At 39.0% G+C, this 25,000-nt stretch overlaps 2 protein-coding genes across 10 annotated transcripts; both read right to left on the bottom strand.

Annotated features, from left to right (window-relative positions):
* Positions 1–838: 838 nt before the first annotated feature.
* Positions 839–2,743, bottom strand: LOC105226110 (UDP-glycosyltransferase UGT5). Its single transcript, XM_011204887.4, has 2 exons — positions 1,968–2,743; positions 839–1,859 (listed from the first exon to the last, which is right to left on the bottom strand). Exons 1-2 carry the CDS (start codon positions 2,639–2,641, stop codon positions 926–928), a joined length of 1,608 nt encoding a protein of 535 aa, XP_011203189.2. The 5' UTR covers positions 2,642–2,743; the 3' UTR covers positions 839–925.
* A 2,565-nt stretch (positions 2,744–5,308) lies between these two features.
* On the bottom strand, positions 5,309–23,743 carry LOC105232213 (UDP-glycosyltransferase UGT5). 9 transcript variants are annotated; one of them, XM_049462091.1, is made up of 3 exons: positions 20,000–20,485; positions 14,748–14,960; positions 5,309–6,623 (listed from the first exon to the last, which is right to left on the bottom strand). In XM_049462091.1, the coding sequence occupies exons 1-3, from the start codon at positions 20,461–20,463 to the stop codon at positions 5,720–5,722; spliced, it is 1,581 nt and encodes a 526-aa protein (XP_049318048.1). In that variant the 5' UTR covers positions 20,464–20,485; the 3' UTR covers positions 5,309–5,719. The 9 variants fall into 9 exon arrangements, with proteins under 9 accessions (XP_049318048.1, XP_049318043.1, XP_049318042.1 ...); XM_049462086.1 differs by lacking the exons at positions 14,748–14,960; positions 20,000–20,485 and adding an exon at positions 23,030–23,743; XM_049462085.1 differs by lacking the exons at positions 14,748–14,960; positions 20,000–20,485 and adding an exon at positions 21,223–21,942.
* Between the last annotated feature and the right edge of the window lie 1,257 nt (positions 23,744–25,000).

Genomic DNA, 25,000 nt, shown 5'->3' with positions numbered 1-25,000 from the left:
TTTTGCAAATTTAACGTTCATAACATTTTAGAAAATATTTTTAACTAAATTTTTTTTCGTTCAAATTTTTTTTTCGCAAATTACAAATTTTATAAAAATTATTATTTTTAGATTTTTTTTATTCTGTTTTTAAATTACGCATTTTTTAAACATAAATTTTTTTGAGAATTACAAATTTAGAAACAGTATTTTTTTGTAATTTCTAAATTTTATGAACATTAATTTTTTTCCAAATATAAATTTTCAAAACACGATTTTTTATTGCAAATTTTTTACTTATTTACGACTTTTTTTTTTATTGATAATATGTAATAGGTAAACAAATATGTACCATTTTGGTCGCCCACTTTTTCCCAATTTTTCGCTACAGTTTGTTGATGATTGTTCAGTTACTTAGCGATGTTAAGGGTGCTTATGTAACGGTCCAGGTCAATATTTTCCATAAATTCATCGACTTTTTCAACGATAGGTCGACCAGAGCGAGGTGCATCTTTCACATCGAAATTTCCAGAACGGAAGCGAGCGAACCATTGTTGTGCTACACGAACTGATACAGCATCGTCTCCGTAAACTTCACAAATTTCATTGGTGGCTTGCGTGGCATTCTTCCCTTTTTTATACAAAAATTTCAAAATATAGCGAATTTCTTCATTATTTTCACTCATTTTTGAACAGCTGTAACTTTTTTTCAACTTCCCCGAATTTAATTTTTTGGTTAAATGAAGCTTAAAATCTCACCTTTCCAACACTATATGGTATGACACAATGTGATTGGTAGCATTGGAGATATACGACTACAACAACATATATTAACAAAATACGAAAAGACTTTTTCGACTACAAAATACATATTTTAGGTGAAAACTTTAATATTGTTTTTCCATATTACATTTATTTATTTACTACTTAAAATATTTCTGAGCCCTTATTCTACTTTGGCACTTTTTTTTGCGTTTCGCTTCGTTCCGTTCACGCCATTTGTTTTTATCAGACGCGCGACTAGCTTTGTGATACAAAATTTCCACAGAATTATCAGTAAACCCACCACAACCGCCACGCTCGCCAACAACACACCTAACACATCCAACGACAAAAGCTGCCAATGCGTCAAGTACACGGCTGGTGATTGCATATGCTTGGCGCCCTTATGCCGCAGCACATAGTCCACCCACCAGACAACCGATTGACGCGGTGTCATCGGACGATCCCGATATACTTCCGAGAATTCACGCACCGCTTTTCTATACTTCGGATTGTTAATCACCTCTTCGATCGCATCCCGCAAACGCTCTTCAGTCAAATCGGCATAGGGTACATATGTACCGAAGCCTGCCTGCCGCACTTCCTCCATATTTGCGGGCTGATCGGAGAAGAGTGGTATGCCCACCATAGGTACGCCATTATACTCCGCCTCCACTACGCTGCCTTTACCGCCATGCGTAATGAAAAGTTTGATATTTGGATGCGCGAGTACGTCTGTCTGTGGAAGCCAGCTTTTAAAGAGGATGTTCGACGCATTGCCTGGGTGGTCGGCGCCCCATTTCCATAGCACCTTGTAAGGTAGCTTGGACAATACGTTGAATATTATATGCACTGTGTCCGGCTTCAATGTGTTACCGCGTATAAGGCTGCCAAAACTGAAGTAGATCACACCTTCTGGTGAACCATCTAGCAGTTCAGCGATATCGGTGGGCAGGGGATCGGGTTTCTCTTTGACTTGTATGCCACCAACTTCTATGAGACTCGGTACATGTGGTCGGACAGGGCCCTGTGCAAACCAATGATTGGCAAAGATTAAGGCGACATTGCGTCGCGCTTCTTCGAAACTGGGATAGCCGCTGCTGGCGGGGAAGTTATAACTAAAACAAATAAACAATAAAACAATTAGCATATTATAGCGCATAAGTTTCTTATCTCCTACATATTGTGAAGTGAGTCTTGGCGCTTATCTCTTGCGTTTAACTCACCTATAGTATTTCTGCCCTGTGCTTTTCATCAGTGGCCCCATGTAGTAATATTCAAAGAGGTATATGACATAATTTTCCAAACGCGCCCAGAAGTTCATGGGTTGCTTCAAACCACTGAACACGGTTGGCACATATGCGTGTTCACTGGGATTGCCGATCAGCTCGTTGAGGTAAAATATCGGTTGTACCATAAAAGTAAGAATCACTGGACACTTAAAGTGTGCACCAAGTCCCACATGAAAGTCATTGGCAAAATAGCCCACCAGCAGCAAGTCGAAGGAACCAGCACCGTGATCATGCAAGAATTGTTGGATTTCCGGATGCCATAGTGTTCTATTGTGCATCTTTGAGACCTCTTTTAGCAACATCGGATAACGTTTATAGAACGGCATCGGTTGGTTGACGAAATTTTTCAAGAAACTCGGCGGCAGCAATGGTGTATCGATATATATGTAATTGTATTTGGCCTTTGGGTTAACGTTCGGTTTGGTCGCGATCACCGTAACATTGTGTCCGGCTTGCGCCAGCGTGTCGGCTACAGCACAATGGATAATCAAATGCGAGTCACCGGGCGACGGGAAAAACCCTAGTATGCGAGCCGCATCCTGAGTTGGTATCAGATAAGCGATCGTAACAAAAACGAACACACCCACGTACGCGATCGGCCAGTGCATAGCGTTTGAAATAATTATTAGAAGTTCTTGCTTGTAGTTTAGGACGTAGCTGCGTCCGAAGACTGAGTAGGCTGAAGGTGTGTGCGCGGAATAAATAGCTTACGCTACTGGGGCACGAGCGAAGGGGCGTTGTGTGGTGTGGTAAAATGCTCTTCTCAGCGTTCTTTGTGCGTGTTCACTTCTTAAACTCTTTAACTGATTAAGTAGTTTATGTACTCTGTGGCTATGAGGCGTGCACTGAGAGAAAATAGTGAACTAAAACGGCATAGACATCAGAAGGTTGATATATTTGTACGTAGAGGCGCTTTGTTGCTTCGGTTGTGGTATTAAAAGCGTATTCATTTTCATAATCTTCAACTTCGGAGAGTTTGTAGTCATGTAGTCAAGACAGATAGCTTTCTTTACTCATTCTCATAATTTTCAAAAAAGTTTCCCAATATGTATTAATGCCATAAATAAGACTTTTTATGTGTTCGCCACTGTATGTTTGAGTATATTTTATATCTCCGGTAGAAACAATTTTAGCTGAGTATGATAATGTCGTCTTCGTCCGATGCTGAATTCTCACTTGAAGTGGAAGATAAGAGCTTCAAGCTTTTCTCTTTTGTTTAGTTAATAGCGGGATAGATCAGGCTAAACATTTTGAAAAAAAAAAGAATCATAGTAGTTCGAAACCCACGGAAAACGAAAGATAAAATTACATACATTAAAGGAAAATTAATTTACGGACGATCTGTGGTCGGGAAAAATAAGAAAAGGGGCGTGGTAACATTTTTAAGAGTTAATAATGATTCATTTCGGTTTCCGACAAGTCCCATAGAAAAATTTTACATGTCAGTGTTGTAGATAATGAAAGGGTCTATAACTTTTGTATATACACTTTTTCATATTACATCAAAATTTATTTGAAAAATTCAAATAACCATGCTGCTGTGTTTTTCATTTTTATCTTGCACAAAATTCTTTTCTTTACTGAAATATGGTGGAAACTATGCTTCCTGCATTTTGTTATTTTTTTTTGTTTTAATATTATTCTCCCCCTTTGTTGACGTAATATCGAAAAAACCCTAATTTTTTATCAAAAAATCTCAAGTTACAATTTCAGATTTGTTTCAAACGTGAGTAAAGAGCAAGAGTGCTGAAATCTCGACTACATTTACCAAATAATAGATAGATGAAAGAGTTGAGTATTGTGCGTGCTTCCCTAAAACAGGTTTTTATTATCTTAGCAGATAACGGTTGTTTCATTATCAACACTTTACACTGTTACTATAAGAAGCGTTAGAGAAACACATACCCATACACATCCGATTATTTACTTATTTATCGTTATCTTCTGAAGTATCTTATCAATTACGTGATTATAAGGTGTTAGACGCATGTGCATAAGCAACAATAACAATAAAAGCTCTATGAAAGGGTGGGTAAATAAGTCAATGCTTTCGTGAAATTGTTTATTCTTTTTACTAGAGTAACTCGCTGTAGTAAAACTACAAACACATCCACAGATTTATGTACAAAAATTAATTACTTCGTACTTTGTGCCTAAGTTGTAGAATGAGTAGCTAATAAGCCAGATTTACACATGCCTTCAAACATACAATGTTGGAAAACTATCTTTACTATCGTAGATCCATAATTTGTATGCAATACTTACGCGTGTACACAATATGTTATACTGTATGCCGTTATCGATTAAGAAACTTCTTCTATATAAAAGCTTATACCTCACGCAGAGAAACTTTATTAGCTTTTTATATCAATAGAAACAATTTTGCTGTATAATTTGAACTTTAGCCGTCACTGTTAGTTAACTGATTCTATCAATTAAAATTAAAGCTTTCACATGATACGTGCACTCAATTAATTAGCGAATACAAAATTATTTAAAGCTTTTTTGAACAAAGCAAGCTTTTGCGATTTTTTCGTAGTACAAAATAGGATTTCATATCGATAATCGAAGAAAACCGTCAACATAACCTTAATGTTTGACCTGCTTTGGCGTGGTCGACTTCGGCTTACTTTTGCCACGATATTCGGTTGATTGATTGTCTGTTTCCGATAAATTTAAGATTCATTGCCAGTCATAAATCGTTTCAGACATCATGGTGTTCGGAAAGCATTGTTTCACAGACGTTAACGAGACGCTGTTTTTCGAAAAAATTGAGTGATTTTGGAACCAATCGTACTTTCAGTTTTCTTTGACCTAAACGATCTTTCAAAATGGTTTTCACTGATCTGATGTTCCAACGTCACCAGTAAGATCACTGACTGTTAATCGTCGCGCACCAATTCCATTAGTTTATTGATGTGTTGATCATCAGTTGATGTTGAAGGCCGTCCTGAACGTGGTTTGTCCTCGACACGTTCTCGACCCTCTGAGTAATTTGTACCACCAAAAACATTTGCTCGCAACAAACAATTTTCACCTTTTCTAACCTTCTGAATGTTTTCGGTATTTTAGAAATTAAAGTTTTTGCTTCGTTTTTGCACCATTTGTTTCCCTTTGCAGAAATAATTTTCAGGCGAAATTTTAGTATGTTTCTCGAAATTGTTGGTTTAGAAAATTAGCAATTAATTTTGTACTTTGTACTTTCAAACAAAATTATCTTTAATTAAAACTTATACTATATACATATATGGTTACAAATAATAAAACTGTCGGAGTTTTTATTTTGGTTTCAACTTTATTACTTTGCAAGTGCTTAAATCATAGTGATTGCTTAATCTTAATTTTATCATGTCATCACACACACTTCCAGCTCCTATCGCTCAGTATATGAGACGAAATGCGGGAGAGACCTTTGGAAGTGCATTCACGCTTATCACATATATAAAGTATATATGTATGTCACTTGCATATGTATTTACGAAGTAAATACACTATATTAAAATATTAAGGCCATTTCATTGGTTTCTTACATGACTAAATAGTAATGCCTTTATTAAAATTGTTAAGCGTATTTGGCATTGTTACTTTCCACACCGTCTATCATCTTCATCTTCTATCCGTTGTCGACTTCGCATCCCTTTCGGCTCAAAAGAGCTATTGTCCCAATTTTACATTTCCTTTGTACACTAATTCTTCTTCGCCTTTTCCACCTTTGGCAATTTGTTTTTCCTTCCACGACAGCAAATGAGTTTGCATACTTTTACGATCACTACCGAAATGGTGAGGACGATCGCGAGCAGAAAGCCGATCACATCGAGCGACAACAGTTGCCAACGATTCATATGCACTGCCGGCGATTGCATATGCTTGGCGCCCTTGTGTCGCAGCACATAGTCCACCCAATAGACAACTGTTTCACGTGGTGTCATCGGCCGATCGCGATACAGACGAGAGAATGTTTGCACTGCCTCTTTGTATTTGGGATTGTTGAGCACATCCTGTATGGCATTGTTTAGACTCTCCTCTGACAATGTTAAGTAGTCAACGGCGAGACCGTAGCCGGAGCGTTCAACATTTACCATATTCGATGGCTGATCGCCAAATAACGGTATGCCTACCATGGGCACACCATGATATTGTGACTCCACAACGCTACCCATGCCGCCGTGTGTGATAAATAGCTTAACGTTAGGGTGCGCAAGTATGTCGTCCTGTGGCAGCCAATCGCGGAAGATGATGTTCTTCGATTCGCCTGGTAGTTCGGTCGGCGACCATTTCCATAAGACCTTATAAGGCAGTTTTGAGATAACATTGAACATTATCTTTATTTTTTCCTCGTTCAGATGGGAGCCTTTGATGTTGCTGCCTAAACTGAAGTAGATAACACCTTCTTTAGATTCATCCAAAACCTTAGCGATGTCGGTGGGTAGAGGATCGGGTTTCTCCTTGATTTGTATGCCACCAATTTCAATTAGGTTGGGCACATTAGGGCGTATGGGTCCTTGGCTGAAATGGTGGTTGGTGAAGATTAGTGAGACATTCTTGCGCACTTCGTCGAGTGGTGGATAACGGTCCGACGGGAAGTTGTAACTAAAAAAGGAGTAAAAAGAAGAAATAAAAATTAGTGTTTGGAATAAAGGCTTACAGTTCGCCCAAAGATTCTTAAATCCGCATTTGAATCAGTTTGAATTTAACTAACATCCTCGAAAATTCTAAATAAAATGCCTCAAGAGAACTAACAAGCATCTTAATTCCTGTTACTCGTATGACCCCTAAGGATTAAGCAACATAAAATTTCACTCAAATTCTTTCATCGTGTTGCATTTATAATTTAGATGCAATACTTCAGCTAGAATATTTCTTAACGCGGCGGATCAGTTTTGGAAGAAATAAGTTCACGAGAGTCCAAAAAACACCCGTAACGAGTTTCAGAATTTAACAGTGTACTTCCTAATTATAATTATGACTTTCCTATCATAAACCTTGAAACCTTTGGCCAAATTATTTAACACCCAACATCTCGCGATGCAATCTAAGCCAAACAAATTGCGTTTAACCTCTCTAGAGCTTGAACGGGGTAAATGCTCACTCGCTTGTCAGTTTAGTGCACTTTTGTTTCACTTTTAATTTCACAAATCTTAAATCGTTTCGTCCTTAAAGACTCCGAATTTTACACAACTCACTGATAATACTTTTGCGATTCCCGTTCCACCAGGAGGGTCATATAATATGTTTCAAACAGAGCTACGACAAAGTTTTCCACTCGTCCCCAAAAACTCAACGGTTGTTTGCGTTCACTGAACAAAGTCGGCACATAGGCGGGCTCTATTGGATTCTTAACCAAATTGTGTACAGCGAAAATCGGTTGGACCATAAACGAGACCACAATAGGAACTTTAAAGTGCGCACCCAAACCCAAATGAAAGTCGTTCATGAAGTAACCCAAAATGAGCAAATCGAAGCTGCCTTCGCCATGTGTGGCGAGGAATTGGCGCAAACGCGGATTGGCTAAAGACTGATTTGACAACTGTGCGACCTCCTTAATGAAATATGGATAGCGTGCGATTAACGATTGCTCTTTTGTAACCAAACGACTTAAGAACTCCTTTGGAAATAGCGGTAAATCCAATTGTATGTAATTGTATTTCGTCAACTTGTAAGGATTCTTCGTCGAAGACAGTACAGTAACATTGTGTCCGGCCTCGGCAAGCGCATTCGCGACGCCACAGTGTATAAAAAGATGTGATGGTGAAACTGATGGAAAGAAACCAAGAATGCGTGCGGAATGCACCAAAGCTGGAGGCGCGTTGAAGCCGCCAATAACGAGGACGATAAATACTGCGATAGTAGCGCGTACAGACATGTCTAAAGCGCGACGAAGCTCTGCGTTACTGTGTGGATCGCGTGTCTAAAGGTGACTGAGCGGTTATCAATTTGCGAGCATCCCATATAGATTTTATTTTTATTAGTTAGGACTATGCCTAGAAAATATTTACGCAAGGATTAACACTCACTGATACCGCTCAACAATGTTAATCAAACAGAGCTTGTAAGATCAACCATTAATCGCGATATTTGCTTATGCCGTTGGCTGCTGTGTAAATCAAGCTGCATGCTGTGAGCAAAGAGTATAAAGATAGGGTGTTGAAGAAGGCTTGGCGTTTGCGATAAGGTGGCAGATAAGGTAACAGACACAGTGATTTCAGTACGGCCGAACTAGTCTTGGAAACAAAGAGCTGTTGATTACTTGTTTTGATTTACGGTTTAAATTAGATAAGAAGGACTATGTTTCTTAATCCTTTCACTGGCGAAAGACCATTTAATTAGCTGTCACTACAGTTATTAGGGTTTCTAGAATAGTCGAACCCGCTTAGCTTTGCTGTATATTTCTAGTATCAAGTCCTTTGCACTAATTTTAGTGAACTACTTTCGATCAAAAGTTACGCCTTTAACCCTCTCAGTAGCACCCTAGTAAAGTCAAACCGTACGGCGAACCCAGTAACCTTGAACATTTTGTTGTTAACCTACTAAGCATAAGCGACCTCACTACCTCGTCAGCATTGTTTCAGTTCAATACACAATCTCACAGTAGGTCGGCAGCAACAGAACTCACTTATAGTATTTACTTCCTTGATAATCCTGCATTGTCTGGATCACAATTTCTTCGATCATAGCGACAATCATGTTCTTCACACGTTCCAAAAACTTCATTGGCTGCACCAAATAGCCAAATATACCCGGCACGTAAGCAGTCTCACTGGGATTGCCCACGAATTTGTTCACTGCATAGATCGGCTGTATCATGAACGATACCACAATGGGGCAACGAAAATGCGCCGCCAAACCCAATTGGAAATCGTTCATGAAATAACCGAACAGCAACAAATCAAAGTCGCCCGCATGATGTTGCCGTAGAAATTGTTGCACACGCGGGTTATGGTGTGTTTCATTGGCATTCCGATTAATCGCTGCTAAAAAGGAACCGAAACGCCGCCAAAACGGCTGACGTTTGTCGACAATATCGCTGGACATGAGTGGATGGTCGCCCATGATTTCCAATTCGATATATTTGTATTTCGCCTGCTGACGCACATTCGGCCCGGACGCGATGACGGTGACGTCATGACCGGCCTGCGCCAACGCATCAGCGACGCTGCAATGCACAATTATGTGCGACTTGGAGGGTGAAGCGAAGAAGCCCAGTATGCGTGCTGTCTCAACACGCGCCGTCGGATGCACGCTGAGCACACAAGAGAGTGCGATGAGGGCGGCAGGTAGCCAGTTGCTCATTCTTTGGCTTTTGTTTTATTTTTATATTTTCCTTTTTCACTAATAAACAAATACTTTGTGACGCGTTTAGATGTCAGCGCGCGTAAAGTTGTTGTGCGCCTTTGCGCTATGTGTCGAATACTAAGTGGTAGAACTTGTTTTCGGTTAGCATAAATACGCTGTAGGTAACAGATGATAGACGCAGCTGACTTTTGAAATTTGGAGATATATGTGTATATAGCGAACTCGCATTATATTTTTATTACTCGTCTAATAGTGTGTTTGGCTGAGTCAACCTGTTATTGAGACAAACATATGCTGAGGTGTTGTGGACTGATACATTTGGGATCGGTGCTGGTTATTTTTTGTAAAAAAAATTTAATAATTTATTTTTTGTCAAAAAAAGACTAATTTTTATCGCGCTAAATTCCACTGATCGGCTTATCTTGTTGAGGATGGAGTCATGTGTAGAAGTTCACGCAAGTGAGGAAAGTTCGCTGATTGCCATTCACTTGGGAGTGGCCAGAAACTATTCTTTTACATTTGACTAAAGCAGCTCACGAATTGGTGTTTGGCCAAGTATCCTGTGGCTAGCCTAAGAACATCCGTTTGAAGGCGAGCTTAAGTGAGAAGGCGAAACATCCCCTCCACAGGTTTGTGCGCTGGGTTTGGGACCCGGTTTGTTGCTAGCATTCAATTACAATCTGGCGTTAATTTTGGGACACCCTTTATATCGCTGGTTCAAGTCGATGTTTAACTTACTTTCAATTTTTAAATAAAATATTGCTCTACTTTAAAATTTTTAACTAGTTAAAGGATAGCCACAAAGCTTTTATAAAAAAAATTAGTTTGCTGTTGAAACTGCTCGAATTTTCACTACTGGGATATAGTCAAAAATAAAAAAATTAGCATACCGAATTTACGTTGCTTCTAGTGGACCGCTCGTTACCGAACAGAGAGTTTTCCGGAGAAACAAAAAAAAAATGTCAATGCCCAAACACCTTTGAGATGAAAGGTTGCCACAGTTACTACTCGTGTCTGTATTAACATTCGACTTCAAACATATTTACGTTGTTGAGAGTAATTACAAAACCTGTCCGCGCGTAAAAATGAACTCCTCTAATAATTAAAAATAAACGCGCGGCAATAAAAAATAAACACGAAGCAAAATAGACACACAAGCCAAAATTATTTGAACTTTGTGTTATATCATATATAACTATAAGCAGCTAACTAATGATAGTAGAGAATGAGCGCTCTATTATATCGGAAAATATTTGTATTTCATGTAGTTAAAAATTACTCGTCTCACTCAATCACTCGCTTGCTCAATTAAAAATGGTGGAAAAGTGAGAGCTACAGCTGATATTAAACCAAAATAAAGTTTCTACATAAACCGCATAATATAATCTATCGAGAATTAGCTTAATACGCTTCACTAGCAAATTAGATTTGAGTCAGGCAAACACTAAAACACGTAAGCGCCGAACTTTGTAAGAATATGTTCTTTCTTAGGTTCTGGAAGCTCAAAGATATCATCACATAAATATCAACACTATCGTTTTTTGAATTTTCATTTTCAATTAGGTCTGCATTTTACACAGCATGAGGATTAGAAACTCTTAATTAGTGGAGATATTATAGGAAAAGTACTATTGTGTAGGAACCCAAACTGACTAAAATCCGAACCGAAAGCCTAATCGAAAAATATTTGTGTTTTTAGGTGTAAAAATTGTTTCTGTTTTTTGTTTTCAAATGAGCGTTCTTCGGTATAGAGTAAAGATTTTAGAATGACGAACTTACTTGTAAATCTTTGTTTGAAAATGTATACCGAATTCTGCCATGAGCAACTCCATTCCTATGGAAATAAAGTTTTTCACACGCGACACGAAATCCATCGGTTGTCTTTGATTTCCCAACACAGTCGGTGTGTACGCAAGCTCGGTAGGATTACCAACTAAAGAATTGACCGCTAAAACTGGTTGTATCATAAAAGACAAAATTAATGGACATTGAAAATGCGCCGCCAAAGCGAAAGTGGCATCGTTCATAAAGTAACCGACTATGACCAAATCAAAATCGCCAGGACCGTGTTCCTGCAGCAAACGTTGAACGCGCGGATGTGTTAGGGAATCGTTCGATGCAGAGGCGATCGTCTCCACTACGTTAGCGAATTTATAAAGTATCGACGAACCCACCAACGCACTAGCGATTAAGTTGTCATGTGTTTTGGGCTCAAGTTCTATATACTTGTACTTCGCCTTGGGAATCACATTTTTTGAAGCGCCATAAACAGTAACGTTGTGTCCAGCTTGCGCGAGCGCGTCGGCGACTGCAGCATGTATAATCAAATGAGATTTCGAGGGTGACGGAAAGAAACCCAGTATGCGCGCGCTATTTGTCAAATCGAAGCGCGTGGCGACAAAACCGATAAACAGCAGCAGGCAACAGGACCTTAAAGGCGACATGACGAATGCAAATTGCGTAACAGTTCTTTAATTATTTTCACTATCGATTTCGACTACTTAATTGTTCACAGTGTACTTTGCTTTTCCCCGTACTACGTTCTACGCGTTCGAACGTACAAACGACAACTGAGCGCTATTTAAAATTGGAAGCAATTTTATAAATGTTATATATTGAATATTGGTTGAGCACTTCAGACGAAATTGATAAGTTTTATCTAAGTATTTTTATAACTGCAAGAGTGATTTTCTAATTTTTTCAAACACTATCGGCAGATGTTCATGACTGGCAAAGTTTGTTTGTGTAAATATACTTTGTATGTTAATATTTTGACCTTACTCTTCATGGCTGATGTAATAACTGAACTGAGAGCCAAAAAAATCTTACGTACATGGCGATGACCAGCAAAATTCAGAACTAAGAACTACGCGTTTACCATAGATCGCGAGCGTCGCGTGTTTCTCTGTTTTCATATCTACAAAACGTATTGCTCAGTAGTCGATGATTAGATTCCAGTGAGCGCCAAGCACAAAGCCATATACGTACAGTATGTTTAACAATTAATGGGAAGTCGATTTTGTATTCTACGTTCGGAAAATTGTTCGGGAGTTTGCCATATTCAACCTACATCAAAAAAAGTGTCGGGAATCTAAACAATTACCTCAGATTTTGTCTAAACGACCAGCTCGAATGCTCTTGCTTTTTGTAATTAGTGGAATAATTTAGGTAATCGAAAGGATTTCTTTCAAACATGAAGCCAGACAAGCAAATGAAAAGAGGAGAGTTTGATTCTCGATCAACAACAAATGGATTAATTGTTCATAAATTTATAGATAATAAACCAATCATTCATGGGTGGAGTAGACCATGCAGATCAACTGCGAAGTATCTATGGGATAGACAGGTGATATAAAAAATGGTGGCATAGATTATTTTGGGGGCTTTTTGAAGAAACGTTCGTTAATTCTTATGTCGTATACTGTCCAACACATAAAAAAATTACTCTGCTGGATTAAAGAAGGTCCCTTGCTCAAGGCCAAACGACGCAAAAAAGCGTGAGTTTTAGTAGCGTAGCGTTCTTCAGTATAGAAGAACGAATTTGGAATGACAAACTTACTCGTAAATCTTTTCTTGTACATGTACATTGAGTATCGCAAAGGCCATCTCCATTCCTACGGAAATAAAGTTTTTCACACGCGACACGAAATTCATCGGTTGTTTTTGATTTCCCAACACATTCGGTGAGTACGCAATCTCGTTTGGATTGCCAACTAAAGAATTGACCGCTAAAACTGGTTGTATCATAAAAGATAAAATTAATGGACACTGAAAATGCGCCGCCAAAGCGAAAGTGGCATCGCTCATAAAGTATCCGACTATGACCAGATCAAAATCGCCAGGTCCGTGTTCCCGCAGCAAACGTTGGACGCGCGGATGTGTTAGGGAATCGTTCGATGCAGAGGCGATCGTCTCCACTACGTTAGCGAATTTATAAAGTATCGACGAACCCACCAACGCACTAGCGATTAAGTTGTCATGTGTTTTGGGCTCAAGTTCTATATACTTGTACTTCGCCTTGGGAATCACATTTTTTGAAGCGCCATAAACAGTAACGTTGTGTCCAGCTTGCGCGAGCGCGTCGGCGACTGCAGCATGTATAATCAAATGAGATTTCGAGGGTGACGGAAAGAAACCCAGTATGCGCGCGCTATTTGTCAAATCGAAGCGCGTGGCGACAAAACCGATAAACAGCAGCAGGCAACAGGACCTTAAAGGCGACATGACGAATGCAAATTGCGTAACAGTTCTTTAATTATTTTCACTATCGATTTCGACTACTTAATTGTTCACAGTGTACTTTGCTTTTCCCCGTACTACGTTCTACGCGTTCGAACGTACAAACGACAACTGAGCGCTATTTAAAATTGGAAGCAATTTTATAAATGTTATATATTGAATATTGGTTGAGCACTTCAGACGAAATTGATAAGTTTTATCTAAGTATTTTTATAACTGCAAGAGTGATTTTCTAATTTTTTCAAACACTATCGGCAGATGTTCATGACTGGCAAAGTTTGTTTGTGTAAATATACTTTGTATGTTAATATTTTGACCTTACTCTTCATGGCTGATGTAATAACTGAACTGAGAGCCAAAAAAATCTTACGTACATGGCGATGACCAGCAAAATTCAGAACTAAGAACTACGCGTTTGCCATGGATCGCGAGTGTCGCGTGTTTCTCTCGTTGATTAGATTCCAGTGAGCGCCAAGCACAAAGCCATATACGTACAGTATGTTTAACAATTAATGGGAAGTCGATTTTTTATCAAAACTATATTTTGAATGAAAATTATTTAATAACTCATAACTTACAAGCAATATCTATTTGTATTCTACTTTCGGAAAATGAACTAACTTATTACTCATAAGATTTAAAAAAAATACTTTTTAACATACTGTGTGCTGAGAAATCAACGCGTCATGCACAGTAGACGCTGACGTTAGGCGTTGTTGGTTTAGATCTTAGTTAAAGCAACTTTTCAAACTATAGAATAAATATCAAAAGAAAAAGGTCTCTCCCAGGTTCGATTAGCGGAAAATAAAATATATATATAACGACCTTCGGACGTTTGCCATATTCAACCTACATCAAAAAAGAGCGTCAGGAATCTGTACAATTACCCCAAATTATGACGAAACGACCTGCTCGAAAACGGTTACATTTCACTATGAGCTCCTTTTTCAAAAAGATCAAAAGTAAACGAAGTTATCTGCGCCCTCTTAATGTTATGAAAATTTGCTCTGATTACCAGGCTGCTTAGAGCCTTGAACTTCTTTAAATTGCCCGAAAAAACAAGTTGTATGTCTATCTTCTCTACCTGATTACTATTGCGAGCGTTATCGGGGTGGTTATTTAGATTGTTGTTGGGAGAAATCTTTCACAATAATACAAATAACTTTCATTCTGGACACTTACTTGTAGAATTCTTCCACTGATGTCTCCATTGAGCCATACAGCATTACACATTCAACAAGGTACCACAAAAAGTTTTTCACTCGTTGAAAAAAATTTAATGGTTGCACCATACCGCTCAACTGTGTGGGCACATAGGAAATCTCATCGGAGTTCCCCACCCATCTATGTATCCTTTTCATAGGCTCCATCACACAGAACATGACTATGGGGCATCTGAAGTGTGCGCCTAAGCCAAGATGGAAATCATTCATTAAATAAGTCATTAACAATAGATCGTAGTCGCTTTCTTGAGAGGTTTGTAAGAAATGTTGCATTTTCGGCTGTGCCAGGGTTGCATTATGTACACGTAACATGGGTTGCACTACACCTAGGTATTTATATGTCGGCATGTTTGCTATATTTATGAAAGTTTTAGTCAATTTATTGCTAATCCCCAGTCCATCGATTCGTAGGTAACGGTATTTAGCGCGCGGGTAAACGTTCATGGTGGCACCAAGCACAGTTACATTGTGGCCGGCTTCAGCCAGTACTTCGGCCAAAGCACAATTCATTAACTGATGCGAACGCAATGTGGTTGGGAAGAAGGCGAGTATGCGGGCGCATTCTCCGCTGAAAGGGCTGCTCGAGAGCACGAGCAAAATGCCGAACGCGACAAATGACACAGAAACAGCTGTCATTACTAATAAATTTATAACTGTACGCGAGCACGGAAATAAGACTACTAAGTGGCCTGTGGTTCTTTGAGTAGTATCAACTATGAGTATTTTATATATGAATGATAAGCGTTCCAATGTCGCGATATCAGTTTATTGGTTTTTAAACCTTATCTAATGGTTTTATTGTTAAAAAATTGTAAATACATAGTAGCCCAATATAAGCCTAAACATTAACCGCCTGCGAGATCACCTTAAAAAGCTCTCAACAGCCGCCTGTGAAAGTCGGCTAAATAAATTGGCTTATGGCTATTTTTTATTCGCTCAGGTCACATTACCGCATGGTTTTGAATATTACTATGTACCCCACAGACATTAAGTTGTATCCCTAACGTGGTATGAGAGGGCTTTATGGGAGCGGATTCGAAAATTGGACGACGGGCGTGGCACCGTCCGTTTTTGGTGAAATGTCATATCTCGGATCCCGACCGACCGATTTCGACAAAATTAAGTACGTGGCATTCTCCTTATATATCTATGTCATGGTTTTCATTTATAAGCTCCACTTGATTCTTTCACTTTCCAATGCACAAATCAGGAAATAATTAATATAACGTGACAAGACATTGCAAGAAAAATGCCATTGGCATATGTCACCTTATGACCAAAAATTTATCAAATCTAACAACAACTGTTCCAAGCCCTAGGCGCCAAATATATGGACCCGCTTTGCTTTCCTGTATATTTCTGGCAATCGTTTGCACAAATTTCAGTGAACTGCTTTCTATCAAAAGATACTCCTTTAACTCCTTTAGTTATTTTGAACTCACTACCTCTAAAACTAATTCGGATTGTTGCTAGCACTTAAGTAATTCCAATCTTGCGTTGTTTTTGGGACACAATTTATATCGCTGTATTGGTTCAAGTCGATGCGCGACTTACCTCCCAATTTTACACACAAACTGTACTACTTCTCAGTAGTAAAATCATTGAACTATGCTACAATTTTTTTTATTGATAAGGGATAGTTCCAAAGCTTTTGTACAAAATTAGGTTGCTGTTGAACCTGCTCAAATTTTAACTACTGGGATATAGTCAAAAATAGCGCACTGAATTCACATTGCTTCTAGTGGACCGTGCGTTACCGAACAGAGAGTTTTCCGGAGAAACACAAAAAATGTCAATGCCCAAACACCTTAGAGATGAAAGGTTGCCACATTTAGCACTCGTGTCTGTATTAACATTCGACTTCAAACATATTTACGTTGTTGAGAATTATTACAAACCTGTCCGCGCGTAAAAATAAACTCTTCCATTAATAAAAAAGAGAGGCAATCAAAACAGACATGCGCTCTATTATATCGGAGAATATTTGTATGTCATGTAGTTAAAAATTACTCATCTCTCAAATCACTCGCTTGCTCATTTAAAATACTTAGTAGAAAAGTGAGAGCTCTAGCTGATGTTAAACCAAAAAAAATTTTTTGTATAAATTTCAAAACATAATCTGTCGAGAATTAGCTTTATGAGCTTCACTAACAATTTAGATTTGAGTCAGGCAAAGACTAAAACACGTCAGCGCCGGCACCTTGCAAGAATATGTCGTTTCTTAGGTTCACGAAGCCCAAAGTGAACGTTACATAATTATTGACATTATGGTTCTTTGAAATTTCAATTTCAATTAGATCTTTTTTTTACAATGTACCCCCACCTGAGCGCACACAACATGAGCATTAGAAACTTGAATTAGTGGAGCAATTTCGACATACTTTACGGCTTCGAATTACTATTGTGTAGGCGGCCCAAACTGACCAAAATCCTTAAAGAAAACCTAATAAAAAATGTTTATTGTTTTTGGGTGTAGGAATGACGATTCTTGACTTTTATACTCTTGCAACCAGTTGCTACAGATTATTATAGTTTCGTTGACCTAACGGTTGTATGTATCAATTAAACCTAAGCGAGATAGATACAAGGTTATGTATATATAAATGATCATAATGACGAGAAAAGTAGATATCCGTATCTCGATATCTCGATGAAACTTGTATGTGGGTTTGCTAGTGCAACCCAACCCTTAGATGGGCGTAATCGGGTCACTGCCACACCCACAAATCGCCATTAACCAAAAGCATACATATTGTATATGTAAACTATAACTAAGTAATATAATTAAATTTTACCACCGAGATGGTATGAGAGAGCTTTATGGGAACCAGTGTGAAAATTGGACGACGGGCGTGGCACCGTCCATTTTTTTGGTGAAATCAAATATCTCAAGACCCGGTTAACCGATTTCGATTTCGTGGCTTTTTTCTTACATTCCTATCGGACAACAACCACGCCTACTTCCCATATAGAATAAATTCCACTATGAAAATAAGAGAGCATGTTTTACTCATAACGGTGCATCTTAGTGCCTAAAATTGACAAATTTGAGCGAAAACTTGGCCGAACACAGCTCTTTCTTACTTGTTTGTTCTCAAATGATCAGTAGTTAATTATATTAACCTCAAAATCGTGAGTTTTATTAGCGCAGCGTTCTTCAGTATAGAGGAACGTTTTTATAATGACGAACTTACTCGTAAACCTTACGTTGAAAATATTGACCGAGTTCCACAAGGGCCATCTCCATTCCTACGGAAATAAAGTTTTTCACACGCGACACGAAATTCATCGGTTGTTTTTGATTTCCCAACACATTCGGTGTGTAGGCAAGCTCGTTAGGATTACCAATAAAAGAGTTGACCGCCATAACTGGTTGTATCATAAAAGACAAAATTAATGGACATTGAAAATGCGTCGCCAAAGCGAAAGTGGCATCGTTCATAAAGTAACCGACTATGACCAGATCAAAATCGCCAGGACCGTGTTCCTGCAGCAAACGTTGAACGCGCGGATGTGTTAGGGAATCGTTCGATACAGAGGCGATTATCTTCACTACATTAGGCAATTTATAAGGCGTCGACGAACCCGCCATCGCAGCAGCGATTAAGTTGTCTTGAGTTTTGCGCTCAAGTTCTATATACTTGTACTTTGCCTTGGGAATCACATTTTTTAAAGAGCCGTAAACAGTAACGTTATGTCCAGCTTGCGCTAGCGTGTCGGCGACCGCGGCATGTATGATCAGATGAGATTTCGAGGGTGACGGAAAGAAACCCAGTATGCGCGCGCTATTTGTCAAATCGAAGCGCGTGGCGACCACCCCGATAAACAGCAGCAGGCAACAGAATCTTAAAGGCGACATGACGAATGCAAATTGCGTAACAATTGTACTTTGCTTTTCCCCGTACTGCGTTCTACGCGTTCGAACGTACAAACGACAACTGAGCGCTATTTAAAATTGAGATTTTGATATATTGAAATTTGGTTAAGCGCTTCGGTGGAAATTGATAAGTTTTATCTAAGTATTTTTATAACTGCAAGAGTGATTTTCTAATTTCTTCAAACACTATCGGCAGATGTGCATGACTGGCAAAGTTTGTTTGTGTAAATATACTTTGTATGTTAATATTTTGACCTTACTCTTCATGGCTGATGTAATAACTGAACTGAGAGCCAAAAAAATCTTACGTACATGGCGATGACCAGCAAAATTCAGAACTAAGAACTACACGTTTGCCATTAATCGCGAGTGTCGCGTGTTTCTCTCGTTGATTAGACTCCCAGTGAGCACCAATCACAAAGCCATATACGTACAGTATGTTTATTAATTAATTGGAAGTCGATTTTTTATCAAAACTATATTTTGAATGAGAATTATTTAATAACGCATAACTTACAAGCAATATCTATTTGTATTCTACGTTCGGAAAATCAACTAACTTTTTACTCATAAGAATTAAAAAATATTTTTATAACATAGTGTGTGCTGAAAAATCAACACGTCATTCCCAATAGATATGCAAAATTGTAGCGCTGACGTTAGGCGTTGCTGGTTTAGATCCTAGTTAAAGCAACTGTTTAAACTAAAGAGTGAAGATCAAAAGAAAAAGGTCTCTCCCAGGTTCGATTAGCGGAAAATAAAACATATATGTATATAACGACCTTCGGACGTTTGCCATATTCAACCTACATCGAAAAAGAGGGTGCCGAAACGACTTGCTCGAGAACAGTAACAGTTTAGCATGAGCTTCTGTTTCAAAAAGAGATAAAGTAAACGAAGTTTTCTGCGCCCTCTTACCATACATTCTCAATTCAATGAAGATTTTCTCTGATTACCAGCTGCTTAGGGCCTTCAACTTCTTTAAGTTGCCCCAAAGACAAGGTTTATGTTTATCTTCTCTACCTGATAACTGTTGCGAGCGTTACGAGGATTGTTATTTAGATTGTTATTGTGAGAAATCTTTCACAGAAACATAAATAACTTTCATTCTAGACACTTACTTGTAGAATTCTTCCATTGATGTCTCCATCGAGCCATACAGCATCACACTTTCAAGAAAGTACCACAAAAAGTTTTTCACTCGTTGAAAAAAATTTAATGGTTGCACCATACCGCTTAACCGTATGGGCACATAGGAAATCTCATCGGAGTTCCCCACCCATCTATGTATCTTTTTCACAGGCTCCACCACCGAGAACATGACTATGGGGCACCTGAAGTGTGCGCCTAAGCCAAGATGGAAATCATTAATTAAATAAGTCATTAGCAATAGATCGTAGTCGCTTTCTTGAGAGGTTTGTAAGAAATGTTGCATTTTCGGCTGTGCCAGGGTTGCATTATGTGCACGTAGCACGGTATGCACTACACCTAGGTATTTATATGCCGCCATGTTTGGTATATTTATGAAAGTTTTAGTCAATTCATTGCTAATCGCCAGTCCACCGATTCGTAAGTAACGGTATTTAGCGCGCGGGTAAACGTTCGTGGTGGCGCCAATCACAGTTACATTGTGGCCGGCTTCGGCCAGCACTTTGGCCAAAGCACAATTCATTAACTGATGCGAACGTATTGTGGTGGGGAAGAAGGCGAGTATGCGGGCGCATTCTCCGCTGAAAGGGCTGCTCGAGAGCACGAGCAAAACACTGAACGCGACAAATGACATAGAAACAGCTGTCATTGCTAATAAATTTATAACTGTACGCGAGCACGGAAATAAGACTACTAAGTGGCCTGCAGTTCTTTGAGTAGTATCGCTACAAGTACCTGATATATGAATGATAAGCGTTCCAATGTCGCGATATCAGTTTATTGGTTTTGAACCTTATCTAAGGGTTTTATTGGTTTCTGAAAGTCACCTTATGTTATTTTGTATTTGCCTGTCCCACATTACCGCATAATTTTGAAGTAATCTGTCACTTCAAAACATTTATTTTTCTTCTCATACAGAGCTTAGAAAAGTGCCACAATGCAGCTAGCTTCCTTCACGATCACCACATCATCCTCAGAGCATATTACTTCCATCCTCGATAGTCATTTGTGCACTGGCCGGACAAGACTCCTGTATTTCTTATATAGAACATGCGTCCTACAAGTGCATCTCAAGTTCATCAGACTCTATCACTTCAAGCCTTGATAATCACATAAGTAGTGATCAGACAAGCCTTCTCCTTTAGTTATATAGATATACTTCTACATAAGTGGGCAAGATCACCTCGAAGTTCTAAAATGATTTGTTCGTCGCCTGCGAGCGCTTTCTCGCTTAGATCATCACGGATTCGACGGGTGACAACGTTTCTTTTTCGATTTTAAAATAATTAATTATTTAATCACCAGCTTATTCTGTCAGTTGCCGTTCCGAGAAAACTTACACAATTTTGATGAACAATTTACTACATTTAAAATACCTTTAAAATGTCAAACTCTTCTGAACTCTTACTTGTAAATCTTCAGCATATTTATTTTAACAATCGGCAATACGATCCATTCCTCATAAAAGGCGACCAAAAAACTCAAGACACGTCCCCAAAATGTCAGTGGGGCTTTTAGTTCACTGAACCACGACGGCACATATGCGCTCTCCGAGGGATTTCCGACTAAACGATTAATTGAAGAGACCGGCTGGACCACAAAGGATATAATAGTCGGACAACCGAAATGTGCGCCAAGGCCCATGGCGAAATCATTGGCTGCGAACCCCAGCAGTACCAAATCAAACGCGCCAGCACCATGTCTGCGCAAGAAATCCTTCATCTTCGGATGGCTTAGTGTTCGATTAGCGGTATTGGCAAAAGAGTACACAAAATTGAATAAGTTGAAATAAAAAGATTTCGGTTTCTTGACCATATTTTGCAATACGTTTTGATGCGATTCTGCAGCTTCGGTCAGTTTGATCTCTATGAATTTGTATTTGGCATTTGGATAGACGTTCTTCGAAATTCCGATGACGGTGACATTGTGGCCAGCGCGTGCCAAAGAGTCGGCGATGGCGGCGTGTATGAGTGTGTGCGACTTAGATGGCGTCGGAAAAAAACCGATTATACGCGCCGCGTTTATGTGGTTACAGCAAAGTGTTAGGCAGAGAAGAATCAAAACGTGTAGAGCGAATATTTTGCAAACGTTCATTTCCGCTACTTTTTTACATTAACCGACGAAAAGTTTAAATCATACTAAATGCTTTTCTAAGATGTGCCATGTGATATACTAGTTACTGTGTAAATATAATTATTAAGCATTTAGTGGATGGAAATATTTGATTTCGTGGAGTACAAAGTAAACTTGCGAAAGTCAAGATATTCAAATACTCAACATGTAAAAGAAAAAAATCTATGTATAATTGCTGAGTGCGTTCATAAATAAATAAATAATGAGAAGGTGTCAGCTGATAAGCGCGTTTATGGGATATGTAAGAAATTGTTTTGGGTAGTTTAACGAGTTACATAATCGACTGTAGCTGCGCAAAAAGACGGATTGCCTAAAAGGTACAATGTTGTGTTTAGTCGTATGTGGCCTCTGATCGAGGTGAATGAGCAGTGGGTTCCTGCACGCTAGCTAAGAATTCTGATTATGAGATTCCATTCAAATTATTCTCCATTAAGATCTGCTTGAGTTTCTATGCTGGTTCTTCTAATGCCTGTGGTTGCTTCTCTCTCACCATAGGTCAGATGACGATCTGGCAATTTTACTTTGAGCACCGCATCAATAGTTTCCGGAACAACAACTGATTTTGGTTGACCTTCACGAAATCCACCTTGAAGTGATGTAAGAACTCAATTGCATTTTCTCTATTTCATCGTGAAACACTGGTCCTCGATTGGCCTTTATCAACAAAAATTATATTAAGTTCATCGTTGCACTGTTGCTGAGCTAATTCTCGCCGAAAATTGTAAAAATAATCGCGCGAAAGTATTCGCGATTTTATTCCATTTTTGACTGAGATGAATATTTTAAGTTACTGTAAACAACACAAATAGCGCTCGTATCTCAAAACATTCACATAACATGAAAAATGTCAAACTTTACGATAAAGTTGTCAGTTGCCAGATAACAAGCCAACGGCTGCCAAATTCCGAAATATAAAAGGCAACCTACGCATTGTATTTGACTTCATTTATATGCTCAGTCTCTCGTAGAAACTTCAAAACAACTCTTATATCTAGAAAATTATATGAGTTGCTTGTATAATTTTATCTCTCCCTTACATATCTCTAAGGGATCGTAATATAGGCCTTAACTTTATAACTTACTCATATAACTTTTGTGTGTTGTAATCCAAATAGGGCACTAACATGTTTTGCTCGAATTGCGTCACCAAAAAGTTCTTTACTCGTTGCATAAAATTCATAGGCTGCTTGAAAGGACTGACAAATGACGGTACGTACGACAGCTGTTGGGGATTTCCTACAAATCGATGGATTTGTAGAGCTGGCTGTATCACCCAGGTCATGACAATGGGACAACGGAAATGTGCAGCTAAACCAATTTGGTACTCGTTCATAAGGAAACCAAAGAGTAACAAATCGTAATCGCCGGCACGACTGTTACGCAAAAACTCACGCATCCATGGATGCCGCATAATCTCATCCGCTCTACTCATATATTGACGCATTCTCACTGTGACGGTCTTCAGAAAGGACATACGTCCATTAACCACATCGAACAAAGTTTTCGCATACTTCTCGCTGACATCGCTGAGCTGTAGTCTTATGTGTTTGTAGGTAGCATTCGGGTAAACATTTTCGGTAATGCCAATTACGGTTACCTCGTGACCAGCGCGGGCCAACTGTTCGGCAATGCTGCAGTGTATAAGCAAATGTGATTTGGTGCCGGTCGAAAAGAAGCCGAGTATGCGCGCTGCATCCGTTACCGGTGCCAGCCCGATTGGCGCTAATATAGTGAAAATTAATAATAGTAGCTTCGCGTTATTCATCTTGTGGTGTACACTAAAGAACTACTTCAGTTCAAGCCTTGTAATAAACTAAACATTGTAACGGTTGGGTCATTTCTTCTTACTCTGGTTTAGTTGGTGCGTTTGTGATAAGAGCGGCCTTGCTGATAAAGATTAATAGTTTTCTTTACTAAATGCAGAGTCGAAGACAATAGTGAACAAAGAAGGCGTTTGAGTGTTTGGCTTAGTATATTTATAGAATAAATATTTTTTTCGAAAAAGAAGTTGAGAGGTGCATTTTTTTTGGGTAACTATCAAGTTGAAAATACGTCTATATTTCCGCACCGTCGGTTCTCTCACTATTCCAAGTATTGTACGCTTTTGCTTGGTTATGGGTTTGTTCGAAAAGTAATTGGACTGATTTTCTTTCACCGCGAATGTATTTCGGAGCGTGCGCGCACCGACTGTATTCGGTAGAGGGCGTTCCTAGCTAACGAACCAGCGGCTAGTCAGTTGTCTCCGAGCACCAGGAGAGTCAGGACAAACATTTTCGCGCGACGTGTTTCTCTGAGTGGTGCAAGCCGAAAATGCAGCGTTCGTTAGAGCAGAGAAATGCGATTAAATTCTGTGTGAAACTCGGTAAATCTGCGACAGAAACGTTTGATTTGATTAAGCAGAGTCAATCGGGTCCGACAAGACAACACAGCCGATTGGTAGTTGTACCACGACAACACCCCGGCTCACACCGCCTTTCTTGTGAACAGCTACCTAACAAAGACCGTCATCCCAACGCTTCCGCAGTCACCCTACAACCCAGATGTGGCCCCGGAATTTTTTTGTTTCCTTGCCTGAAAAGGCCGATGAAAAGCAAGCATTTTGAGGCGACAGAGCGGATCCAAGCAGCATGGACCTCGGCTCTCAAGGCTATTCCGGAGAATGCGTTCCGAGACGCTTTCAATGTTTGTTAATCACGCTGGCAGCGCTGCATCGAGGCAGAATGTATCTATTTTGAAAGTTTTTAAAGAATTGTAACGATTGGTTCAATAAATTTTTATAAATTGGCTCAGTCCTATTACTTTCCGGACAAACCCTGTATGCAGCAATGTGGATTCATTTTGAGGCAAAATTTCGTCTATATTTCAAGTCTTCTGCTACTTGTTGTTTTAACTGCTCCTCGTAGATAGTTAATCCTAATTCTATAACAGTCCCTAGCACGGAATTGTTTGTTTTTTTTTTTGTCTGGGCCGAGTTAAGCTTAAGCCTTGTTCTTAAATAAGTTTTAGAGAAATAGTTTGTTACTTCCAAGCAAAATACATTTCCAATAGAAGCC

The sequence above is a fragment of the Bactrocera dorsalis genome, unplaced genomic scaffold, assembly GCF_023373825.1.
Source record: "Bactrocera dorsalis isolate Fly_Bdor unplaced genomic scaffold, ASM2337382v1 BdCtg281, whole genome shotgun sequence".
Taxonomy (NCBI): Eukaryota; Metazoa; Arthropoda; class Insecta; order Diptera; family Tephritidae; genus Bactrocera; species Bactrocera dorsalis.
This window is presented reverse-complemented; position numbering and strand designations above follow the sequence as displayed.

What these genes read in the sequence shown, in the direction of transcription:
- LOC105226110 (XM_011204887.4), bottom strand. Translation starts at nt 2,641, where the DNA reads ATGCACTGGCCGATCGCGTACGTGGGTGTGTTCGTTTTTGTTACGATC. An exon ending in ACAGGGCAGAAATACTATAG is followed by an intron (nt 1,860 to 1,967) that starts GTGAGTTAAACG and finishes TATTTGTTTTAG; the next exon opens with TTATAACTTCCCCGCCAGCA.
- LOC105232213 (XM_049462085.1), bottom strand. Translation starts at nt 21,908, where the DNA reads ATGAACGTTTGCAAAATATTCGCTCTACACGTTTTGATTCTTCTCTGC. An exon ending in AATATGCTGAAGATTTACAA is followed by an intron (nt 6,624 to 21,222) that starts GTAAGAGTTCAG and finishes CTCCTTTTTTAG; the next exon opens with TTACAACTTCCCGTCGGACC.